Below are 25,000 nucleotides of genomic sequence, written 5' to 3'. Positions count from 1 at the left end.
CGTTTTACCATATTTGGTCAAGAGAACGCGCAAAATATGAGACGGTAATGCACTTTAGTGTCCCGGTTTGACCGGTTTAGAACAGAGCAAATACGGACGGAACGGCAGTTTTTCAATCAAAGAAATTGTTTTCAACACGATACAAAGCCTGAGAATTTAACGTGTCATCGCTTGTCACTTGTCATTTCGTTTATACAATGGAATAAAGGACATTTGGCTGCCTTTCTGTGCTGCTTACTATCTTTCACAAGCGCCGCCTTGCATACGGCGAGAGCTACTGAAATTTAAACTGACCAATCAGAATTCAGCGAGCGGGAAAAACTGTGCTATCCTTGTGCTATTCGACGTCACGCCAATTGTTTACATTCGGATTGGTTAGATCGGTGGACATTCTCTCAGCCTTCTCTTGTGACTCTCTTGACCGTCGCTTCTTTGAACTCAGCGGGACAGAAATGACGCATTGTTCTGGCAATCAATTTGCCAATCCACTTTATCCAGTTTATGAATTGGTCTAGCATGTGATTAAAAACCAGGATCGCCTTTGAACTTTATTCTGTGGAGGAAGAAGACGTTGCTGAGTGAACATTTTTACGACGAAATCCCTTGGTTTGTTCAGCACTTTGATGTCCGATAACTGAGCCGCTCTAATGAGTGTTGGGTCAATCGCATTTGGCCGTCTGACCATATGAAGTTTCTTCAGCTCTTGTTTGTGTCCATCATGATCGAACTTCAGGTGAAGCGCTATGCTGCTTTATGCCAACTTCGATGGCTTGTGATGAGCTTGCCTGCTGCCCAAATTGTTGTTGTATTTGGGCAAGATTGGTCTTATCGGGTTGGAACTTAATAGTGAGGGGAACAATTTTTCGTTCATCTGCTGTGCCAAACAACAAACAATCCTGTTGGGTGTTCCACGTGCTTGGCGAGTCTTGCACGACTATCATCTATCAGATCTGGAGTGGAGTTTTCTTTCAGTGATTACAACTTGCGATCGTTCTGCAAACATCCACGTAGCATGCAGCACTTTTTAGTGACTTCAGGATCCCCGGCCCGTTTTGCTGTTTCAAAGGGATTCGTGCATTTTTGAGCAGTTTGTCTTCATTGCTTGTATTTTTTCGTTTGTTCCTGGTGGCGCAAAGTAACTTTGATGATTTGAAAGGACTTGAATCCTTAATTGCATTAGCGATATTTTTAATTAAGAAACCAACAAGTGAATGGTACACAAAATTAGGAGAAACTGTTGGTTGAATAGACAATATTTGTAGACATAATTATCTACCCAGTTTAAGTACTAAGCTCAACAAGTTGTTTGGCTCCACAAGTTTCAGTTTCAGGCCACGTACGCAAATTCACCCAGGTACTGTTGCACACTACCATAGTTCTTTGGAAATTGAATAGCTCCTTGAACACCTGGTTGCTTGAGAAGAAACTTGATGTGTTTGTTCTCTACATTGGTGAATGCAGCCACTAACTGTCCATTGTGGATAAACTCCAGACCAACTCTTTTTTCAATTTAATCTTTGTTCTTCGCAGGGCATTAACAATGGTGTCCCTTGTAAAATGTTAGTTTAAAGAGTTTGTTTAAGTTATTTCCAATTTCATAGGGCACTGTGGTTGCCAGATTCACTTTAAAACTTATCATGGAAATGTAAATCAATGCCAGTGAAAAGTCAGTCTCTTGAGTTGTTGATAGAAAGTTAATTTAAAATATGCATATTGAAACATCAGTTGAGGAATATTTTTTTCCCTTTTTGTGAACCTAACATACATTGCTGCCATTTATTTATTGCTTGGTCATTCAATGTCTTAATCACATCAAATAATTTATTTTTTAGGTATTGTGTATCTTTATCTAAAAACTTAACTGGTTGCTTTTTGGAGCCCTTTTGCAGCATATTTAGATAGGCAGGAAATGTTCCACATTTTATGATAAATAGTTCTGCATAGTTTTAAGGAATATTGCGGCCTAAGCTAATTGAATATGAGAATAAAATGTGCTGTTTGACATTTTGTGAATTTAAAGACTATTAGTATTGTTTGCGCTTGTTTTAAAAGGCTTAAGGTTGGCACTCAAAAGTGTTCCTTCAACAATCTTATCTTATTCTGTAAAGATTACCTTGGAAGAATTGGATTAATCCAAGTTTTTTCTTCTAGCCTCTTTCCCCAGTGCCCTCTGAGAATGGAGTTGATTTGGTTTTGCCCGATGTTGAAAGATGAAACAATGCCTAAACCAGCCGCAAGGAATACTTCATGGTGCTTTTTTACAAACATGGGCATGAGGGTGCTCATAAGCATCTGAGCATTGTTTTGCATGCTAAAGTGATAATTATTATAAATAATTTGTTTATCTTAGAGAGTCTTCTTTTCCTGTTGGTCATTCAAATATTGTTGGAATAGCTTGTTTGAGCTGTTGGATAGAGGCAGAACATTTCATGAGGGCCTCCTGGGGAGAGGAGTCCTTGTTCCCTTTAGATATTTTCTTGTGTTTCCTTGTTCCCCAAATTACTTTGAAACTTGTTCCCAGCCTTTTGATCCCTAAAATTGAAATATTGGTTTTCTTCCCTTGTTCCCTAAAATATTTTGATATTGTTCCTCTGTTCCCCAGTTCAAATAAGCCATGTTCTCTTCTTCCCTCAAACCCCTGGGAGTGCCTCTTTGATGTTGATTCTCGTATTGGCCTAATAGTAATTCACTGTAGAATTGCAAGACACAGCAAGTTCTTATTTGGGAGTGAGGGAAAAGTTTTGAATAAATGTTTGCTCAATACAAGAAACAAAATTTGACTGCACCTTCTAGACCTTACTCTTTTCAGACATGAATCAGCTTGTTTGCACCTTTCTGGCGACCTGCGGGAGGGCAAGCTCTAGAAATTCTTCTTTAATGAGCCTTCCGCTGAAAAACTTTCCAAGTCTGGCTTTTCGGTGTTAGGGGCCGAGGTTTTTGTGCAAAATACATCAGCGGCTTCCTTGCAGCTTCTCAAAGGTGTTCCTTCGGGCAATGGTTAGTAAAAGTTTTGTAGTGCTTATACAAATTTTCGCTACTTAAAAAGGTATGTTTATACGAAACAAATATCAGCTTGACAATTTTTCTTTCCCGGTACTCCATTTAAAATGCACGTGAGCGCTATTAATAGAGAGCCAGAAAACCATTTAAAACATTTTGTGGCAATTTTTTTGTCAACAAACTTGGGTTGTCGACGAGCAGAATTCGAACGTAAGCTGTTGTGCTTTGGCTTTTATTTGTGCTTTTTCTAACTAATCTAAGACGAATTCAGGCTGGTATTTTCGAGTCAAGTGTAAGAAGACGGCAAAACCGTATTGATAATGTATTTATTTGAGTTAACTTCGCGAATAAAGACTTTAATCGCTTCCTTTCGACGGCGGTAGATCGACACGCACAACCGAAATGCTCTGTTTCCGGTGAAAGGGCAAATGATTGACAGGATAGCACAGTTTTGACTGCCGCGCGCACTGCGGGCGCGGGTTCCGTATGCAAGGCGTGAAGGACAGATGATACATTTTTTTTAGAAACAGGTATTTTACTATCAAATAGTTAATATATATGTGTCCACTTCTCGGATAGATGTGAGCCAATTCTAATGAGATTCCACCAGACAGTAGGGCTATGCTTCTAATTACTAAAGGATGCTGTGAAAGTATTTTGACTTCTAGGAACAAGGAGAAAATACTTGCTCTATAATGTTACCTGTCGGCCATTTTGAAAACCGCAAAAACGAGCACAACGTTTTTTCCCATTTTCTAGCAAAGTGTTCTTTTCCCGGTCACCACGTTTGCAGGAGAGCTAATACAGTTATTATAGTCCCAAAATATTGGAAAACTAGTTTGGGGAAAATTATAGTTTGGACACAGGTGATAAACAAATTTGATGAAAATTAGAAATATTTGAAATTTGACCAAGTTCAGACTTAAATTGTTTCGCTCCAAAATGGTTTAGAGATATTGTTTAAGCTCCGACAATATTTTCATTATCCCATCTGTAAAGTGCCATCGATTTATGAAGCTTTAGATCAGTTTAGTTTGATAATATTCAATTAAAGGAAATGCCTACCTTGCAAGTTTTTGTAATTTGTACATTTTTAATCGCTTCCGTTTCCCCTTCGTTCGTTCCATTTTCTCGACCAAATTTAGCACAGGCTCTGAACATCGGTCCTCTCCCATCGAAAACAACGGCTGTGGGACGTTACAGATATGTTAAACAACAGATCCAGATAATGGTGCATTCAAGCCGCACACACATCACGAATATAACAAGCGTGACATTGTGGTGCACTGAAATCCATCTTTGTGGTCCAACGAGAAAATAAAATGAATCCATCACGATCAATTCACTAAGACAATACAAGCCTCTGACCACCAAGATCAAAGCGTTGGGCTAAAATTGAACGGTTTAAAGCGTTGGTCGAAAAGCCGTGATGTTTGTCACGCGGACGCGTAGACCGAACTCAACCGGAAGCATGGATTTCCTGCCTGAGGATGGAAGGAGAATTCAACAATAGCATATGAAATAATTACTGTTCCTTACCGCAACAACAACAACAACAGTGCAATTGTTATTCACAAGAGAATTTGACACTTGGCACGCGAATTGTTTCATTTATTTACCAGTACAGCAAAGAATCACGGATTTCTGTCCGGCTCTTGCATTGTCCATCGGTTTGCAAGTGATTTGTGATATCCCTGTCACATTCACTTAGTTTTACAACGCTTCCCCTGCATTCCCGAACCTCCCCTTTCAAGTTTGGAAACCAACAACTTTCTATTTTGATAATGTCAACCGAGCTGAGCTATGATAAGCATTTTATGCAAATCAGATTTTTCAACTTTGACATTCCTACTTCCGACAGCACATTTGGAAACACAACCCTCCCCTTTGGGCAAAAAGTGATTTAATAATAATAATAATAATAATAATAATAATAATAATAATAATAATAATAATAATAATAAGAATAATAATCTGTGCATGGTGTGCATTCATGTCTGCTATTCTATTTCAAACGATTTAATTTTATATCGGCGTTAGTGGGTTGGAGATAGAGCTGTAAACATCCGGTCAGCAGTCTGTCCCCATTCACTTCCGTCTCGCGAAGAATTTTCACGGCTTTTCAACGACATATTACAAATCGCCTCTCGATTTTAGCCAAATAATTTATTCGGGATGGTCATAGGCATACGTTTACTTGGCATGGTGAACGTAGTACATTCATGTAACTCGCTGGATAAACTTCATTTCGCAAGGGACTGTCTCGAGCTTTCATTCTTGTCAATAGTGTTCTGTTAAGTCAACTGGATGCGGACAAATTCATAATTATCTATGGTTTTACTTTTCTTGAGTTGACGTTGGATCGAAGAGAATGTTAATTTGACTTGGAAGCAAGGGAAAATCCATTGCTTTGGTCATGAAAAAGGGAGCGAAGACGCCACAGCTAAAGTGTTAAAACTTGCCAGGAATAACGCGATATGTTTATAAGTTCTATGTCAGCATAGTCGCCAATTTAAAACCTCAACAGTCATATTCAGCTTAAGGACAAGATAATAAAAAATACTTTGAGAGTTTGACGGCTTGCTTTAGAACATTTTGAGAGCGAAAAAATGAAGTGTAAAAATGACTTAATTTGGAATTTTTTACAATTACCATCAAATTCGTTTATCACGTGTTGTCAAAATATGACTTTCCCCAAGTTAGTTTTCTAATATTTAAGAACTATAGTAACCGCATAATCTCTGTTGCAAATTCAGTTACGCATAAAAGAATACTTCGGGAGAAAGTGCGAAAAAAGATGCGCTCGTTTTTGTCGTTTTCCGAAATGACCGACACCTAACATAGCAGAGCCAACATTTTTTCCTTGTTCACAAAAGTCAAGGCAGTTTTGAAACATCCTTTAGGTCTCCTCTCTGGTGCAATTTCATTCAACTGGCTCCCACCTATGCGAGAGGTAGAAACACATATGTTACCCATTTTGAGGGTCAAAACATGGGCTTGTGGCTGTCATGATTAATGGCGGTTACCATGGCAACGGTAACTCAGCTGACCCAAATATGGTTGTTTTTGTTCATCCTCCCAGGTAACATATCTCCACACAAAAAATAAAGGGAGAGTTTAAGATTTCCGTTTCCAACTTTGCTTGACTTTCTCCGGCAGAGACCTGCTTTTAAGTGGTGTTGTGAGTAGTCGAGAGAGTGCGCAAATTTCGCATTTGAAATAGGATGAATACAATTGTTCGGTAGGCTTACCTCGACTCAATCCCAAATTAAGAACACGTATTGTACGCCAACCTAGTAAACTGCAGTGTGTTCATCCGTTTTTTTCCTGTCTGTTCCATTCCGAAAACGGATTGTGTTTTACCTATCTGTATCCATGTACACCCGAGGTACAACTGAGATACGATGAAATACAAAATATTGGTTGCATTCTGGATTTTACAAAATAAGGCAAAATCGGGTTTTGTGCAGCTTCGGAAGGAGGCAAAATAGCAGTCCCAGGGCCAATCTCGTACCCAGAGTCCTCGGGCTTCTTGGTCAGCGGGTGAGCGCCCGGAGAGACTCTGGGATAATCAACTCCATTTTCCCAGAAAACGTGGGTTCCTGGTTCCGGTCTTATTACGTATGCTTGAGTTTAACCGGAAACAGAAAGAGAAAACCGTAAACAGTACAAATGGCGGGTTGAAAGTGTTCGAGGAACAAGAATTTTAGCCTTACACACAAAGAAACTGGAGAAATGATCATTGGTTTGCTGTAAGAGCAAGTGAAGATGAAACCTCTGACGCTTTCGGTAAGTGTATTTTTAGTGTTTCAGCGTACATTCCATCGTTCAAAATGCCATCGTGCAAGCAACACGATCGACATTTTTTTTGTGGAAACGACACAAATCCCCTCTTCTACTACAATTTGATGTTTCCGTAATTCTGAATGGCTTCGACAAGACCTTATTCCACGGATTTCTCCTCAAAGAGACTGATATAATGTTTTTCCACGGTACTTTTGCAACAGCAACAGTAATCACTTTTTAGCAGCGTGGGAAAATTCCCACACGGTATAAGACATAATTCAAACTTCGTGGTTTTTTATTTTTGTGATTTACATATTTCTGAGGTAGAAAAAAACAAACAGCACTGAAACTAGTTTTAGGCCCCGTCTATATGGAAAAACGTTGTCCCGGGTAGAAGGGTCACCCTCCTAGCCGACTTACCCTGGGCGAGCCAACTTTTCATACATTTTCTTACAAAACGCAGCGAACCGTTTATATCAGAAAACAAAAGTTGGCTCGGCTAGAAGGATGACCCGCCTAGATGAGTCACCCTTTTTCGAAGGTAGGGTCCCCCTCCTGGCCAGGCCAACTTTTCTTCATATAAACACTTTGGCTCGGTCAGCCGGGACACAACTCCACTTATCGGAAATTGAAGTCCGTGTTTTATCTTTAAAACGAACATTGTGGCTTAATTGCTATCAAAGAAGTTAAATCTAAGTCAACAGTGACCGTGTGAGTGATTTAAAACATAGAAATCCAGCGGAAAGAGGGATATTAAAGTCATGAATTATTAAGCAGGGCCAATGAATAATTTAGTAGGGTTTTCTTTGACTCGGTCAATCGGGACAACTTTTCTCATATATACGCTCGGTAAAGTTGACTCGGCTAGGAGGGTGACCCTTCTACCCGGGACAACTTTTCTCCATATAAACGGGGCCTTAGATTTTGAATCTCCCTCCAAATTCTGGGCCTTCCGAATTACTTACTGACTTCCTGTCTGACTGCCATTGTTACGCAAGCGGCCAATCAAAAATATAGTTCAAGTCGATTACCCAGAGTCTCTCCGGGCGCTCACCCGCTGACCAAGAAGTCCGAGGACTCTGGGTACGAGATTGTCCCAGGGCGGGGTAGTTTTCAAGCATGCGCAAATCAATAGTATGACATCACGTGGTTTCTTCAAACACCTCGGCCTGAGATTTTATCATTCAAAGATGAGTATTTCGCATCACAGTGATTAATTTTTTTAACTCAAGAGGTCATCCAGCAGTGCTGAATAAAATAAAGAGGTTTTGCACGGCAGCCATGTTGCATGACAGGAACAATGAAAATGTTTTGCATTAAAAAGAACATTTGTTCCCATAGGAAAAAGAATCTATTGTTCTTGCCATGCAAAACCTCTATTGACTCGTTAGAAGAAGATCAGCAACATGGAGTTCAATCTCTACCTCAGAGCCCTTCTCTTTTCATACAAAGTGTCCTCTCCTTGGTTTTCGTGAAGAACAATGAAAAGCTTCTCTGATTTGTGCATTCATGTTAACACGAGGAGTGGCCAGGCGCCGTAAGGTTCAAATAGCCAATTTTCGGCTACAAGAACCCTACAGTGCATTTTCTCCTACATAGAGTTTCCCAGAGCCAAGGGTCATGCGCAGACATAAGATCCAAGGCTCTGGTGATGACAATGCATGGAGTCCAGAGAGCCTCATTCCAAAAAGCCAGACGGAAACATGCTATTTTTCAGTGTTAAGATCCGCTGTGTTTATGTTGAATGACGTTACGACCATTTATACAGTGGACACAACTATAAACTTACTGATACACATAGATATAGAACAGCACAAACAGTGTTGACTATTTATGTCCAATGTATAACTTCCTGAAAAGCGGGGGCAGCTGCTTGTGAACTAGAAGTAATCGGCAGAGATTAAGGAGTGATTTCAAAATTTACTTCGCGAGTGAAAAGCAAGGGTGGAACATGATATAAATTCTGTGTGTTTAAAAGTGTTGTCTATCAGACCATTTTCAACTTATCGTGGAATAAATTTTCGAAGACAGGAAATGTCAGATTCGTATTCTACTGGTTCGACTCCTCCTTTGTTTTGGATTAAGCAGGTGTTATTGGTGGTGCATGAAAGGCGCAGTGTACTGCAATAGTAATCAGTAGCACATTCGTTTTCAATAAGTACATACCCAAATATTCCTGTAGTGTAAATGCGCTTGAAATCCTTTTTTCTTATGCAGAGTGTGTGATTTATAGGTTACAAAAGTGAAGCGGTCTAAGTAAGAGGTGAAAGCGATGTAAAACTGATCTTTAAGTTTCGACTTCCCTCGATAAATCTCGACCACGTTCGACTACCGCCCTTGAAAAATTAAAACGGGAAGGCCATTATCGTGCACAGGAACTACCAAGCGCAATGGACACAAGTTAACCAACTCGAAAGAAATAAGATCCGCGTTCTCCTTCATCGAACACGAATATTTGTACTTGAATGACACGAAATATACTTGCATTTTCAATATAGATGACTTAATCGACTTTGTCAAAGTCAACAGTGAAACCGTAGCTATACAAATGAGAGGCAACACCGAACAATAAAAGTTGTCAATATTGACCGGCCTCGACCAACAACAAGCAAATTAGTCGAATCGACAGCAAACAAATTAGTCGAAGAGAAGCGACAAATTCTACAGACTGAGCTTAAATGTGTAAATTGCACGCCAGAATATACCAAAAATGCCTACTCAACGGTTTTTACTCATGTAGCTGTCTGAAAACGTACAACGTGTCTGAGTCAAAGGTGTTATAGATTGCTGATGAGCAAGCGCTAAATGACTCGTTCTGTTGCAATATTTATATGGAAATTTTATTTTCTCCCCAGATGGTGTGAACACTTAAAATTACCTCATTGTGAAGGGGTTTCGAAACAGCGCACCTAAAACGTCAGAAAAGCTTCCCTAAAAAAAAAACTTTATCCCATTATTCCGGTACATTTGATAACAAGCCGAAATTATCGCGAAACTCTCGAATTCGAAATTCTCGCTTGTTAGCACAGTCTGTGTTTTCCAAGAACATAACCTTTGACCAATACTGTAGAGCTGGTCTTTCTCATATGTTGCAATATTGGTAGTAAGTGGTGTCTTGCGAAGTACTCGGAATTTTAAATAGTGTAATGGAAGCATGAAAACTGTCTTAAAATATTAAGCCAAATTAATAATAAGTTCTCCTTTCACGTGTGTGAAAATCAAATCACGAAAAATGACTGTTCCTGGCAGTTCTTTGCACAGTTATGACGCTGTTTGCAACAAATTGAGACGAAAAGTTCCGCGATTGGGAATAAAGAATGTTATCGCACTTTGAGAAAAAGTGGCGGCCCTTTGAATCCTTTTAGAGCTGTTGATTAATAGGTGCCTTTAGCTGGCATAGCTGAGAATTAATCAAGGCCGACTGCATGGTTTTCCTTTAAAATGCCGCGTGACATGTATAGGACAAGGAAGGCTGCTCATCTTGAGGGCCAATGATATGATAAAAACTCAAATAAATTTTTTCAAGTCATGAAGCATTTTTTCTCTTCTTACTAAGAGAAAGCAAAACAGTGTAAAGATCTGCGCATCAGATTTCAGTTATAAACGAACCTTAGTCATGGCACTAAACTATATTCAGGGCCAGTTGAAGTCGCTTTAATATGCTGGTCATCTTGGATCAGTTGAACTTTCGTAGCGTGTGAGATACGATCTCAAAACAAGACATACATTGAGACATACATTTTAGTAGACTTTGCCCCGTTTGTTAATCAAGCAATACCGGGGGAATGCGAGTCTCCTCGTAAGCAAGGATTTCGAGTCGAATGATGAAGACTTACCGCGGAACTTCCGTCCCATGCATGAAATTTTCAACAACTTCGAAGATCAGTTAACTGAAGGTTCTATGTTCTTTAAATTGTGATATCGCAATGTTAAAACTGCCAAAGATTGGCATAGCCTTGATCTTTAAATTGAAATCAGCTCTACTTTTGGGTAACTTACGAGCGAGAGATGTGCAACAACGAAGGAATGCGAAATGGCCGGACTGATAACTAAAGAAGAAGACGATAACTAACCTTTGGGACAAACAGGCAAAAGACACAGAATTGCAATCCACTCAAATTGCATGCTGTTACATCAATTCATGTCTGTTTGAAATTTCCTCTCGTCAAAAGTTTTATAACCTTTGCAAATTTTCAGCCTCGGCCCTGGTAAATATGCGTAAACGGTGTGACAGTTGTGGTACAATAAAAAACCCGGACTTTTCCTATGACTAAAACTTTAGTAAGATTTTGTTTACACCGTACATATTTGAATCAGCCACGGTTTTTTTGCAAAACGAAATTATAGGTTTTCTTCACTGAATTTATTGTTTGGGCTGCCAAAGGAAGATAACGTAGAAATTAGCCGAATATTATTTTCTTTTCGTCGTTAATCACAAAATTGAGCCCTGCTGGCCGGGGTTAGTTCCTGGATGGGTGACTGACTAGAATATCCCGTTTTAGGTTTTTCAATAGACCTCTTCAGCTTGTGTGTTTTTTTCCCATTTCTGACAAAGGGAATTTTCCTTTTGTTTTTCATAAGTTCTTAATTAATTTATTTATTTTTATGCTTCATGCTCCGTACAGTCTGACTGATATTGTTAACAAGGCATTGCTCTGGGAGAGCTCCGTGTGCTGGGACACAAATTATAATACCGCATTTGTTTGGGATATTTTGGCCAAGCCTGATGGGCTAAGCCGTTTATTGAAAATCAGCATGGTAACCTAGGAAATACCCAAATATAGGAAACATGATCCTAGCAAAGGTGAGGGGACACACGCCATCCACAAGAAAGTAAGGAGGGTGGGGAGGGAATTATTGATTTGACTCTGTTGAATCAGCCTCCACCTAGCTTGCACAAATGGTGAATGATCACCAGAAAATCCCGGATGACAGAAATGCCCAAACTGCAACATGGGAAATAACTAACAAAGTACGTCACACTCAGCATAAATCCATTTATTTCCTCTGGGCAATAAATTTCCTATTTATTTATTTATTTATTTATTTTCATAAGTTATGCGTACATATGTACACGTGCATACGACGACATTTGGGAGTTTAAGCAAGAACAACGGCGACGGGCAACGAAAACGTTATTCCAAAATATAACTTACCCCTATCGCAAGTATTTGGCGATTATTCCTTCTTGTTCACCTTGTACAATACAGGCAAACTATCCTGCAACTGGATGGGTACGAACGGTTCTAATGTTAAAATAGAAAACGAATGGTTCATTGTTACATGCTAACTTTGTCATCAAAACTTAAACTTTGGTAATTTCACGTTGTGGTTTTGTGGAGTACGGTAGAGAAATGCACGTGCAGCACGAGTATTTTTACCTTTTTAACCAATGATATTCTTGATTGTGCGTTGCCGTTGCCGTTGCCGTTGCCGTAGCCGTCGTCTTTGCTTAAACTCCCTGTGGCCATGTTTTCACGGCAGCGATTATCTCGCTTAACATTCCTGAAAGTGGTTTGTTTGCAGACTTCGTTAAGCGACTTTAAAATGATACTTGCTTTCACGGGTAAGATTAAATGAAGAGAGAGCTCGAGCAGCCAATGCAATAATAAAAATAATAAAAATAGCACGCCTGTTGTATTTCCGATTTGAAATTGCCAACTCGCTTAAGCTACCTGGTTTGGGGGCTTAAATTTAATGAGAACTCTATTGAAATTTGTCGACTCGCTTAACTTTAAGGGAGTTGGGAAAAAAATTTTTGATTGCCACTCGCTAAGCGACCCGAAAAACCGCTCGTGAAAACACAGCCTTATTTGAAAGAAACTGTTCCCTAGAGTAGTAACATCACGTGGTCTTAAATGAGAAAACAAAACGTTCAAGCTACAGTCTCGGTCACAAATGTTGTAACACAGACGGCACTTTGCGCCCTGTCGCCCTTCAATGTTGATGTTTATGGGTTGGAGTGCAAAAACCAACCGGTACATGCAACATTGATGGGAGGGAGGAGGAGGAGGGGTACGTTCTTAACAGCTTTGATGCGTTTCACTTGCTGTTCAAGCGAAGTGTTACAACTCTTTATGACCGAGATTGCAGAGAGGTCTATAGGGAGCAACGACGACGGCTGCGGCAACGACAACTCCACAAAGCAAGAATATCATTGGTAAATAAAAGAAAATAAGAGTGCTGCACGTGCAGCACGCATGCCGGTGCATTTTCTGCCGAAGTCCACAAAACAACAAAGTGAAATCACCAAATTCTTGGTTTTGACGACAACGTGAGCATTAAACAGAAAATCGTTCACTTTTTATCTTTACTTTTAATTAGAACAGTTTCTGTTAATTCAGTAATATGATAATGGTTCGCCCCTATAGATGGTTTTCACTCACGTGACTTAGCGGCCATATTGGTGTACAAAACAATACAAAATGTATGCATGGAATATGCATAAAAATAGAGTTTGGTTCCCAAAGGAGAGAACGTCTATTGTTCTTCTACACCAACATGGCCGCTGTGACGTCACGTGAAACTCTTCTTCTTCTTCTTCTTCTTCTTCTTCTTCTTCTTCCTCTTCTTCTTCTTCTTCTTCTTCTTCTTCTTCTTCTTCTTCTTCTTCTTCTTCTTCTTCTTCTTCTTCTTCTTCTTCTTCGAATCTTCAACTGAAACACAAGCAGGTGTTCCTATGGACAGCCAGCCAGGCAAATCCCCTCTCTGTCTAAATTGGCTTTTTCCCCAGAGCACTTTACAACCAAAAATAAGCCCAAGATGTTTGTCTTCTTACTGCAATGATAATGATGTTAGCTTTCACATTAATTTGCATTTTCAGCTGTTTCTAAGGAAATTTGGACAAACGATCTGTAAAATCCATGCGCACGCTTCAAATCCCGAAGAGTATCGTGTTACTCTTCCGTAAACCCTGAAGATCGGGGGTTTAGGGTTACTACACCTTGCAGTGAACACTTAAGTCGTTTAGTTAGAAAGGAATCAGATATTTCACCGTCGGCCAAACGATTTCTGCGAGCAACTTTAATGAAATTACCAATCTTTGACTCTTTGGTGGCGTTTATTTCAATGCAATTACCTTTTTGTGCGATAAACACACCAGCTCGAAATAAAAGAATCCCACGTAAAACGCTATTGGGCGTCTTGTTTAAGTAGCGTTCTTCAGCGCACTTTGCACACTTGCGATCAACAAACTCCCGATTATAATTTATCCGCTTGCTGAAGCCCCAACGGCCATCGCTTTGTTTCTGCATAGTTTAATTCCGGATCTAGATCGGATTCTGAAGAAATGGTGACCGTTTGAAGCCTCATTTGCTCTCACTGTATCGAGGCTCAAGTGAACGGTTGACCAGCCGTGTCCAAATTCGTTGTAAGCAATCCTCGAAGGATTTTGAATATTTTAATATTCATCGCTGTTTCTCAGCAATGGATATTCGCAGGCAAAAGATGAGCTGAAAAGCCCGTTCAATGAGATACGACACGACCCCAAATTTTGCCGAAATATCGGATAGCTACTTTGGCGGAAAATGGAAAGTGCGCCAAAAATTGACACATGCAATTCAGGAGATTGATAACGAGCTAAAACCATTGCCGACGTCCCCGAAAGTACAAATTTAAGTTTTCATGTGTCGGGAATGATCGTCGACGATCGCAAAAATTTGGGACACGTCGGGGAAAAAAAAACGCTTCCTATTTTCCCGATTTGTCCCCGACCACCCCACATTATCGGGGATGTCTACAATGTATGGTTTTCATCAGTCGGCAAAATCTGGGACGGTCGGGAAACTGCGAAATCCCCGATCGTCTTGGATTTTCCCGACATATAAAAACTGGGCTTTAGTTCGATCCAATCCTATAATAGTCCAGTCAAATTGGGGTCAGACCCTCAACAAATTGCAACAAAAGGTTTTTCAATGGATTATGGTTCATTCGGATGTCCTTAACAACATATCAAAAGTCCCAAAGAATCGGAGTTCGGGAAGGCCCCGAAAAACGGAAAAGAAAATTCCCATACAAAGCTTATATGAAAAACCACAGGGTACCCAATTTATATAACGGCTACTATTTTATTGTCTCAATACAGTAACAATTTTGGGCCGGGTAAGCCGCCGGATTGTTGTTTAAGTTAAAATCGTGCTATTCGTACAACTGGATAAGAATTGTCACGTTGTTTACGCTCTATTTATCAATTTAGACCAGATCATAATCCAGCTACATTGCATGGTACGACTAGAAAGCCTTTTCCTCTAAAGTCGATCCCGCAATCAATCTTCAGTTTCTAAACAGTTATAGAGGTCACAATATCTGTTAATCTAAACATTCTGCTTTGTTGGTGCAGAAAAGAAAGTCCCTTCAATGGAACGTTTGACATTGGTCCCATGGGCTCCTAACAAAAGTCTATAATTTCAAATCTTATACAGACCGATGACTGCCACCCGATAACAAAGCAGGTGAGGGGTATCTTACTTTGTACTCCGCTTTAACCGCCTTTCAGAGCTAATTTGTTCAACCAGAGTCGGAATCAGAATCTCCATCGTCAGCAATTTGCTCGGGTGCGTTGGTACAAGCAGACCCTTTGCACTGACCACAAGCAGGATTACACCGTAGATCATTTTTGCGACAGGAGCAACGGCGGGTGCTGCAGTCTTGTGAACAATTACATCTCATTATCTGGAGAAGAGACTGTGGTGCGGGTGCGAGATCTGTCATGATTGGTGTCAGTTGTTCCGCTGCTGACCTCCATCCCCATTCTGCGTAATTTATGCCCTCTGTGCTATCTTTCCATTCTCTTATTTGAGGGTAGACTCGCAGACTGTGGTACTTCACCGCTGAAGAAGTAGGTGGTAAACTCTGAAGCTGTATTGACTTGGATTTACAAGCTAGCTTTTCCAAGTAGCGATGGTGCCGCAGCTGGTCAAGTGTCTGTCCCGGCTTTCCTCCATATAAGCACACTAGGGCATTTTCACCTGCAGTTTTCACTTCATCTACAGTCGATGCCAGGTTGTCGAATACCAGTGCTTGCTGACGGAAGTGCTCTGAGTTCACAAACTTCTTCAGTGACGCGCTGCCTGCATAAGTGTCTGTCCTATCGATGCAAGTTTAACGTTATCATCTTCAGCTAAAATACCATGCAAGAATTCTTTGAGGGATGCAGGAAGTTCAACTTTTTGTTCGGCGTTGGACTCAACTTTAGGGTAAGTTTCACTAGTAGTAGTCTCAACCAGATTGATTTCACTCTTGATCAGCGCAGCAGCTGTTCGGATTATATTCATCTTTTCTGTTTCGACATCAAGGGCGTCTTTTTCCATCTCGTGAAACTCGTTAAGAATCGCCGCAGCAGTCTTCCTAAATGTTACAACATTGGGTTTTTCATCACTGAATGTGATAACCAATTCCTCTCCAAAATGCTTCTGGAGGCAGGCTTTCATGTAAGTCTGGCTATAAGCTGTGCAGTCGGAATCCCCTGAGTACTCGTTCATCTTAGCTACCAGATCTTGCACTGTGATTTGCTCATCAGAATGTTTCAGCAGATATTCTGTGACCATGTAAAAGGCTTTGTTTTGCTCCTCATTCTGGGGACGACCTCGTTTTCCTTTCTTATTTTCAAGCTGGGTCGTAGCATAAGACGCAGGAACCTGTTTATCTGTACGAAAATTGGAATTGCATATCTTATGATAGACTGCTTTAGAGGCAGGGAGATCATGTACGTGTAAAATTCTTGCTTTTACTACCTCTGCCCATGTGTCACGCCTTGCGTTGCACTTATTCAAAACGGTTTCTTGAGTCTCTAGAGTCATCACTCTACATACGTCTACAGATTTAACATCTACTTTATTGCCGCAAAAATAACAATCGCTTTTGTAATCGAATGTCTGGTCTGCACTTCTTTTGCGTTGAATAGTTGCAGATTGAGAACCCGCATTTTCGCGGCTTCTGTTATCCTTGGATACATTGATGGGGTGGCAGTAATCTCTACGACAATTAGGGTGTATATGCTGTCCAGGAGCAACACTAATTGAATCATTTCTGAGGCCGCTGGCGCGATTTATACCTTCACTTCCCTTTGTTCCAATTGTGGAAAATTCGTGCGCTGAGCCTGCAACTCCGCAAATAGCGCAAACTAGAGGCGCTCCATCCATAAAAACACATTGAAGGAGTAAAACTCCAAATAACAACCTAAGCAATATAGAAATGAAAAGAAAAAAACGTTAAATTATAGTTAAATTGTTATAACAATTTTATCTTTCTCACTATGCTACGAAGCAAGTTTGATTAGCATACTTCAAAATGTATTTGAGCAGCGTCAGCAAAGATCGTGCCAGCACAATAGGCTTTCAAAAAGAAATTCTTCTACTTCGAAGCAGTAGTTAGATATGAGCATTGGATTTCTATTAAACTAGAAAGAATGAATTCTGCGATATCTAGGGGGAGATTTCTTTCACACGCCTCGAAGGGCTGATCATGAAACAGAATCTAATTTCACGGCAATTCCTCATATGTAGGTGATCAGCACTGATTGTTTAAAGATTCTCTTAAAATTGAATCAGCCTTAAGCTTACCTTGATATAACTTTAGAAGCTACTAGCATCTATCAACTGAATCAAAAGAATTGTTTTCCAATAGAACAGGAGGAATGTACGCTGGCCTTACGGCAATATCCAATCCAGACACTGGCGAGACGAACCAACAGGCACTCTTGGGTGGCGGTACACAAATAGACGAATTCACGCACTAATTGAATCTTGATAAACTAGGGGTTTTCCCTTCGCTAAATTGTAAATTTTTGAATACTTAAGTGTTACAGTTATTATTTGAATTGACATTAAGTTATATTTGAAAGTAATTCTTAAAGTAAATGAAAACAAAAAGTTTTTTTTCAAAGAATGCAGTATCAATTTTTTTTATCTATGTATATGTATTTGCAGGATTGTGCAAAATTACACAATCGAGAATGAATTGAAATAAACTAATACACCTGTTGTTTTAATTGGTATCTAGTCTTTCATTTCTGATGATTTGGGGTTGATATTCCCACAAAAAGTAATAAATTCTGGCGACTTAGTCAAAAACCTTACTGTAGCCTCGTTTCCATGTTGGAAATTTTTGGTTGTCAATGGGTCGAAATCAATTGCAATTTTAGGCACTTTCCCGGACTTCGATTCTCTGGGACTTTTAGTATGTTATAGAGGGATAATTTCTCTTTAGTTATCCGTTGAAAAACCTTTTGTTGCAATTAGTTGAGGGTTATCCCATTTTTCGAGCACATTTGACTGGACTATAAGCCCCCACCTCACCGAAATGAAAAATGACCACTCTGTAGAGTATCATGGATACCTCAGATCTCTCACAGAAGAATCATGGAAAGTGGGGAATGATGTATCTTTCATGGATATCGTAAAGGAGTTTCCCAGTATACACAATCGCGCCTGTGCCGCTAAACAGAAAGAACACAGATACAATTGCAGATATACTGCGGAACGCGCCGCAGCAAAAAGCTCGTGTAAATCCATGTTGCTGTTGCGGCAACTTTTCCCGTGCATATCGCGAGTATCTGCGACAGACATCCAAGGCCTTTTTCGATTTCTTGGCAAAATCTCGACGAACGGTCGGGAAATGGTGAAATCCTCGATCGCCTGGGATTCAAAGCTATCCCTTGATCTCCCTAGGTTTTGTTGCGAAAACGTGAAATAGGAATTAAAAGGTAACTTCACAGAGGTTTTAAATGTATTTCTCCGAAGCACAATCACCGCATCGTGATTCTATTGTGCAGTTTGCCAGTTTGCTTTGCGGAAAATTCTACCCAGATTTAATAAAACTCGGATACCTTCCTATTATTCCGTGGGAAGAGTCACGACTGCCATTGTTATGAGTGACCGTGACATTCATTGTATGTTGAAAAATGGGAGTTAACGTCATATCCTGGAACTTTGTAAGGCATAACCAGCGTAACAAAACCACTGGATTCAAAACCGAACCCAAAAAGAGGAAGACTGGTTGAACTGTGAAGGAATATACTATCTAAAGGCAGTGCCTTTAGAAATGTTGGGTTTATCCTAGCGTATTCCTTCACGACCCCTCACCGTTATATCACAATTTCTCTTTTTGGTTTCTTTCTACGACAGCCAGGTAAACATGGACATGATGCTATATCAAGTTTTATATACGAATCTGTTAAAATTAGACTGTTTTCCACCGTTTGCCCAATATTGCTACACATTTTTACAGACAAGATGACAAGTGACTAGTTGTTATAATTATAAAAATGCACGAATTCGAACAAAAGGCGTACGTGACCTACACGACTTTTAAACAGCTGGAAAGTTCGTCTCTGTTATGTTTCAGCAACTGCTTGTTTGGAAGCCCTATAAGAATCCAGGTTTGGATCGTTGCTCATCTAACTGCGATGCGCTATCTAAATTCTATTGTTTCATTCTATTCCACAGTTCGAATATATGAAACATACATTGCTTTCACAGTACGTGACATGTTGGCTAAGCCTGATGTGTGCACAGCAAAGAGATGACGCAGTATTTGTTCAATTTTTTGACTTTTTGTCTGCACATAAAAAGTCATCTCGTCTAGCATCGCTTCAACAGTCAGATACGTTCCTAAAAGAACGAAACCCTACCTCAGACAGCTAAATCGATTAAGGTTCGTTAAGATTTCATTTTTTGATAGTAATTCTATAAAGTACTATACATGTTTTTCTTCTCCTAATTGACCTTTTACCTTGTGCATTTTGTTTTCCCATTTCAGATCACATGATATTAGTCTGGGAAACAGTTTCTTTCAAATATGTCGTCTTACGCACATGCATATGTACGCATAATCTATGAAATTCCCTTGAGATTATCACGTAGCCTGGAATGGGAAACTAAAAAGATCAATTGGTACTTGACATACTATCAACCGGAAATTAATGTGGTACAAAAAGTGAGATAAATGCGTTATGATGTCACATCATCAAAGAAACGTTCAAGAAAGGAGACATCTCCTACAGCATGAAAGCACTTTCAGTTTTTCTTCTTCTGCTTCTGGCTGGTTTTCGGGGTAGGTGATCTTATTCTCTGAAACAGGTGATCGATTCAACTTTAACTCAGTTGTTTTGTTTTGTTTTGTTTTTTTCTATCAAGGTGCCGAAGATATCAATTCGACAATACTTTTCCAACGTTTTGAAATGACTCTTGTCTTCGAATACTTAAAGCCGAGTATGATAAAAATTATTTCTGCAAAGTCCAGTATGATTTTTATGATAAATTTGATTTAGTTTAAAGCTACCGATTCAATTGGTCACGGCTGATATTCGATACTTTAGCTGATGTCTCGCAATAAACCCTGTGTGTCTTGTGTGGCCGAAGACCATAATGACCAAAGTATCTGTTTGAACGTTTTAAAATTCTGAAAATGCTGGTATGACTAATAAGAAAAAGGAACGTTTACAATTGTTTTAGATCTTTGATAATTAAAACCGAAATTCATTGCTCCTCCCATCCGTACAATAAAACAGTATGTGAATCACAAGATTAAAAACGCTTTCCTTTTGTCAGAATTGACCGGCCAGACCCGTCAGCTTGCAAAGAAAATGCAACAATTTGAAGGAACACTTAATTAAATTGCATGATAATCCCTAATTCTTCTGGAACCAGGAGTATACATCATTCCCAAGAGCCCTATGTGGCCGGTCAGTTAAGTCGTTCAAATGGAAAGGGTCCTTAGACTGTCTAGAGGCACGAGTTTTCTATACAAATTCTCTCGCTATTAAAAGCGTGTTAAAAACTAAAATCATCACCAAAATATACAACAGTAGGTATCATTTAACGTAAGTAATACCAGTTCATTGAATAAGAAACTTATTTTGAGCATGCATCCCGAGCGTTTCTGAGTTCTTCAAAGGCTTCGTGTTTGCGTTAATTAATAGTCATTTTCATTTATTTTATCCTATGAGCATGTGGGGCGTGCATAAGAGCATGCAACGTAAACTGTGATCTTCACCAGACAGTATTTTTTCATGCACGATCGACTTTGACGTGAAAGTCTAGGAATGTATTACAAACTGTCTATAAAGCGCGTTTCAGTGTGATGACTTACGAGTTCAAGATGATCAACTTCTGTTCTCACGTAACATGTTCCAAAAAGTTTCCGTGGATACCACACGCTATCGTTAAAAATCCTAATTGCTGCTCGACAAAGGGTTTTATTTCAGGATCTCGAGGTTAAACTGTAAAAACGTTTTTTTTTTTACGCTTTTTGGCTTCGTCGAATAATGTCATCCTCTTCGATATTTATCATTCTTCAAACCATCTCAGCCTTATTCCATAATAATTTAATTCCTTCGTATATTTCAATATTTCTTGATTTCAAACTCAGTTGAAACTATTGTGGTCGCCTTCATACGACTGGTTTAACCAGTTATACTTCCTCTAGACGGGAAATATTAATTAAGCAAAAAACAAAGTATGATGAACTTCTGTCCCTTGTTTACAGTGAAATAATGTATATTTCGAAACAAGTGACCCTCGCACGTATCAGGACAATTAAGCAACGTAGTTACTAAAACGAGGAATGAGCTACAAATGAGATACAATGAGCTTCAATGAACTACAACGAGCTACAATGAACTACAATGAGCTACAATTGGCTTACACTGGGTTACAAAAAAAAAAGCTGAAAAGTGAGCTAAAGTGATCAGTAGTATTTGATTTTAAACTAAAAAAAGAAGACATCTCTCAGATCTGATGCCGTCATGAGGGCATGAACCACAGGTGGCCCAAACTTTGTAGAGAGCTTGTATGGCAAGTTTTAGACGATACAAATCAGAGGGCTGAATAGAAGAAATAAGCAACTAATGTTGCACTCACTTGTCTGTCGTCGCTTTGTGATCGTTCTTTGCAAATTTGGTGCCATTCTGTCCTCTATTTCGCGAGATTTCCTCAACGTACCGAAGATCTATCTCCTAAAAGAGAGAGAAGGTAGGAAACGCTCACCAGTCGATCGGCCAAGCGAACCGAAAAATTGACCTAAAAAATGCAGCCAAAATCCTACAATCCGCCACAAACTCGGCCAGCGACATGCTCGAAGATTTATATATCGAACATCTATTCAAGAAAATAGTCTCGCTAGACTGTCTGCGAAGGAGAACTTGCCACAAAACTTCAATTTCGCCTTCTGTTCCAACATTCTTGTGAAGATCAGCCGGGCACCCGAACGGTCAGCTGGTGACAAGTCCCCACTTCCTTAGCACAACTCTCTCCCTCCATCCCTCCCTGAACTTGACAAAATTCCTTGGATGAGACGTCACGCTCCTCAAGTCCGGGGAGGGGTCGAGCGAAAGATATGTACTATGAAGGGAGTGGTGACGTGTCACCAACTGACCGTTCGGGTGCATGACTGATCGTCACAAAATGACAAGTGAGTGCAACATTAGTTGCTTATTTCTTTTATTAAGCCTTCTGATTTGTATCGCCTAAAACTCACCATACAAGCTCTCTAAATTTAAAACACCACACAGAGTTTGTGGGCCACCTGTGCATGAACGAGTGAAGGACCACTTCGATTAGTATTAACCTCCAGAACCTCTCACTAACCGAGTGCGAGGGACGCACTGGGGAATATTGACTTGACAATAGGTCCGTACAAAACGACCGAGGGCCAATATTACTTGGTACGGTTCCGAGCAAGTGAGGTTGGTAACTTGTTTATTGTATGGCACCGGTTCTTCGAGCTTGGTGAATATTCGTAATCTTCGTCTTCCATCACCCACCTTTGTACGGGGACCTTAATACATGTAAAACTAAATCCTGCTTGCTGTAATTGTTTTGTTCTCATGAAAAAAGTAAATTCCGCTTTTTAAACTTTTTGTGTTTCGCTTAACTTGAATTTCCCATGAGAGAGTTAAGATATTGAAACGCACCGTTTCCATGGTAAGTGCTCCTTATAGCCCGAGGATTGCTTGCCATATAACAACGTTGATTACTGGAGGAAGTTTACACTCTCAAAGTAACGATTACTTCCAAAATTGAAAGAGATACCTCAGTGCTGCGGTTTGATCACTGCTTGGCATTTGAGCCGTTATTTCGTAATCCAATGCCCATTGTATCTGGGAGAATGAGATGAAATTTCTGCAATAATCATATAAAAAATTACAATTTCCTCGATTGTGATTGGTTTAAAAAACTCCTATTTTCTACCAGTTCACTTGCCAAGTTGTTATCGGGCAGTTCAATAAGCGAATCACATTCAAAGTTTTAGTTTAAATCAACCAATCAAAACTCTGGTTTCAATCATCATACAAACAGTGTACAGGCTTTCTTTCTTTCTTTCCTTCTTTCTTTCTTTCTTTCTTACTTTCTTTCTTTCTTTCAGAGCGACATTAAACAATTTACGCTTCCTTCGTAAGTCTTTTCATGCCAATTTCCCCTTTCTTTCGTAACTTGGTTCTTCTTTTCTCGGAAATTGTAATTTTTATGACTAATTGGTAAGAGGACTTCGTATCATCCAATTCGGTCTGTCATCATACTCGTGATAAACTCGTATGATTACAGACCAAATCGTACGACACGAAGTCCTATTACCATTAGTGATCGTAACAATTAAAAAATTCTCGAATCTGATTGGATCTGTGCACGCCTATTTGTCGCGGTATGCAATTTGAACAACTCCAAATTGAATACATGTAATTCTCGGTTTTCACATGACGTCACGACCGCCATGTTGGTGCCCAAAACAAAGAAAAGGCGGCCATGTTGGTGCCCCGACCAAATCCTCGGGGAATTTAACTCTATTATTATGCAAACGCTTCCTTTTGTTTTCGTTGAAAAACATGGCCGTTGATCACGTGAGTGAAAACCAGCAATTGGGCACCCATGCCATTCGCAAGTCAATCACATGCACTCAGATAGGGTTCTTCGTTCTGTTTTCTTATTGTTTCCAAAACAGATTGGATATAATTTTATTTTTTTCACACAAAAAGGTGTTCAAAGACTCGCCTTTTGTTATAGTTACGATTAATTAGTAATAGGACTTCGTGTCGTACAATTCAGGGATAATTGTGCTCGTAATTTCAAATGGAGATTTTGAAATTAATAACCCGCTTACTCCCTGAATTGTACTCCACTCAGTTCTATTACTATTACTTACTATTAAAATTCTTCACTATACTCGCTGAACCAATCAGAACCTTCTTGCTAAGCAAAGTTTAAATTCGCTCTCTGACCAAATAAATGGATGTCATCCAGACTATAATTAATAAGATATAATCATGAGCACTAAATTTCTTCAATCAAGTAATAAAATATAATGTTTTGTTTCTTCATTTTTTTTGTGTGATGTTATTTGCTTCTATTTCAATTATTACCGTTTGGTGGTGGCTAAGAAAGACGGCATGAGGGAATAAGGACTTCAACTGAGACAAATTGCAGCAGACATAATGCCAGTGTTCATACTCGCATCGACAGCGCAGGCCTATCACAGTATGAAATGATCAGCGGCATACCCAACCTCGTTCCCAGGGTCTCTCTGTAACAACGACAATGAAGACCCTGGGAACGAAGTTGCGACATACCACCTCAAAATAACAGCTTAAATTTTTGAATACTAACGATCACGTAAACTCACTTTTTAGTAGTGTTTTGTAACCCACTATAGCCAATTGTTTTTCATTCTTTGCTTTAGTAACTACGATTAAAGAACAATTCCCACGGCTTCAAAGGGATTCGAACCCATGACCTCTACGACATCGATGAAATGCCCTACCAACTGAGCATAGTTAATAGAGGGGAATGGTTTGGAAGCTGGGCAAACATCAAAGGAGCAAACAAAGATGCAAAGATTTAGGTTGGAAAGTCCACGACCGTGCACAATCTTTTGTTTTGCGCTCATACACTATGCATGAATTACGTAACCAACAGGTTCTATTGGTTAGTTCCTCAGTACGGAGTAAACAATTATTGTGTTTTGTGCACGGTCAAGGCCAAAAAGGAGAACAAAAACCTACAACAAAGAAATTTATCGGGTTTCATAACCATTCCCCTCTATTAACTATGAACTGAGCTATGAGAAGACATTCTGTTGGGAAGACGTCAATTTTTCAGGTCTCTTTAAAGTGACAATTGCCTAATTATCCAGTCAATTGTCGAGCAACGTCTTTCACTTTTGTTGTTTATGGTGTTAATTTATAAGGGTACACACAGTTATCTCCACAACAAGCAAAGATTAC

At 39.6% G+C, this 25,000-nt stretch overlaps 2 protein-coding genes across 22 annotated transcripts in view; one reads left to right on the top strand and one right to left on the bottom strand.

The window, feature by feature from the left end:
- The window catches only part of LOC137971914 (serine-rich adhesin for platelets-like), a 56,709-nt gene extending 44,452 nt beyond the window's left edge, over positions 1-12,257 (bottom strand). The window contains exon 1 of the mRNA XM_068818656.1: positions 12,168-12,257. Coding sequence (XP_068674757.1) covers positions 12,168-12,257 — 90 coding nt within the window. The remainder of the gene's footprint in view (positions 1-12,167) is intronic.
- A 7,377-nt stretch (positions 12,258-19,634) lies between these two features.
- LOC138003020 (uncharacterized) overlaps positions 19,635-25,000 on the top strand; it is a 33,500-nt gene continuing 28,134 nt past the window's right edge. For 20 of the 21 annotated variants that reach the window (XM_068849090.1, XM_068849074.1, XM_068849044.1 and 17 more), the window contains exon 1: positions 19,690-19,836. In XM_068849090.1, the coding sequence (XP_068705191.1) occupies positions 19,788-19,836 (49 nt within the window). In that variant the 5' untranslated portion in view covers positions 19,690-19,787. Of the gene's footprint in view, positions 19,837-25,000 lie in introns of all 21 variants that reach the window. The other variant, XM_068848977.1, reaches the window with a different exon arrangement.

The sequence above is a fragment of the Montipora foliosa genome, chromosome 1 (assembly GCF_036669935.1).
Source record: "Montipora foliosa isolate CH-2021 chromosome 1, ASM3666993v2, whole genome shotgun sequence".
Taxonomy (NCBI): domain Eukaryota; kingdom Metazoa; phylum Cnidaria; class Anthozoa; order Scleractinia; family Acroporidae; genus Montipora; species Montipora foliosa.
Note: the sequence above shows the minus strand (reverse complement) of the source record. Positions and strands in the feature narration are given on the sequence as shown.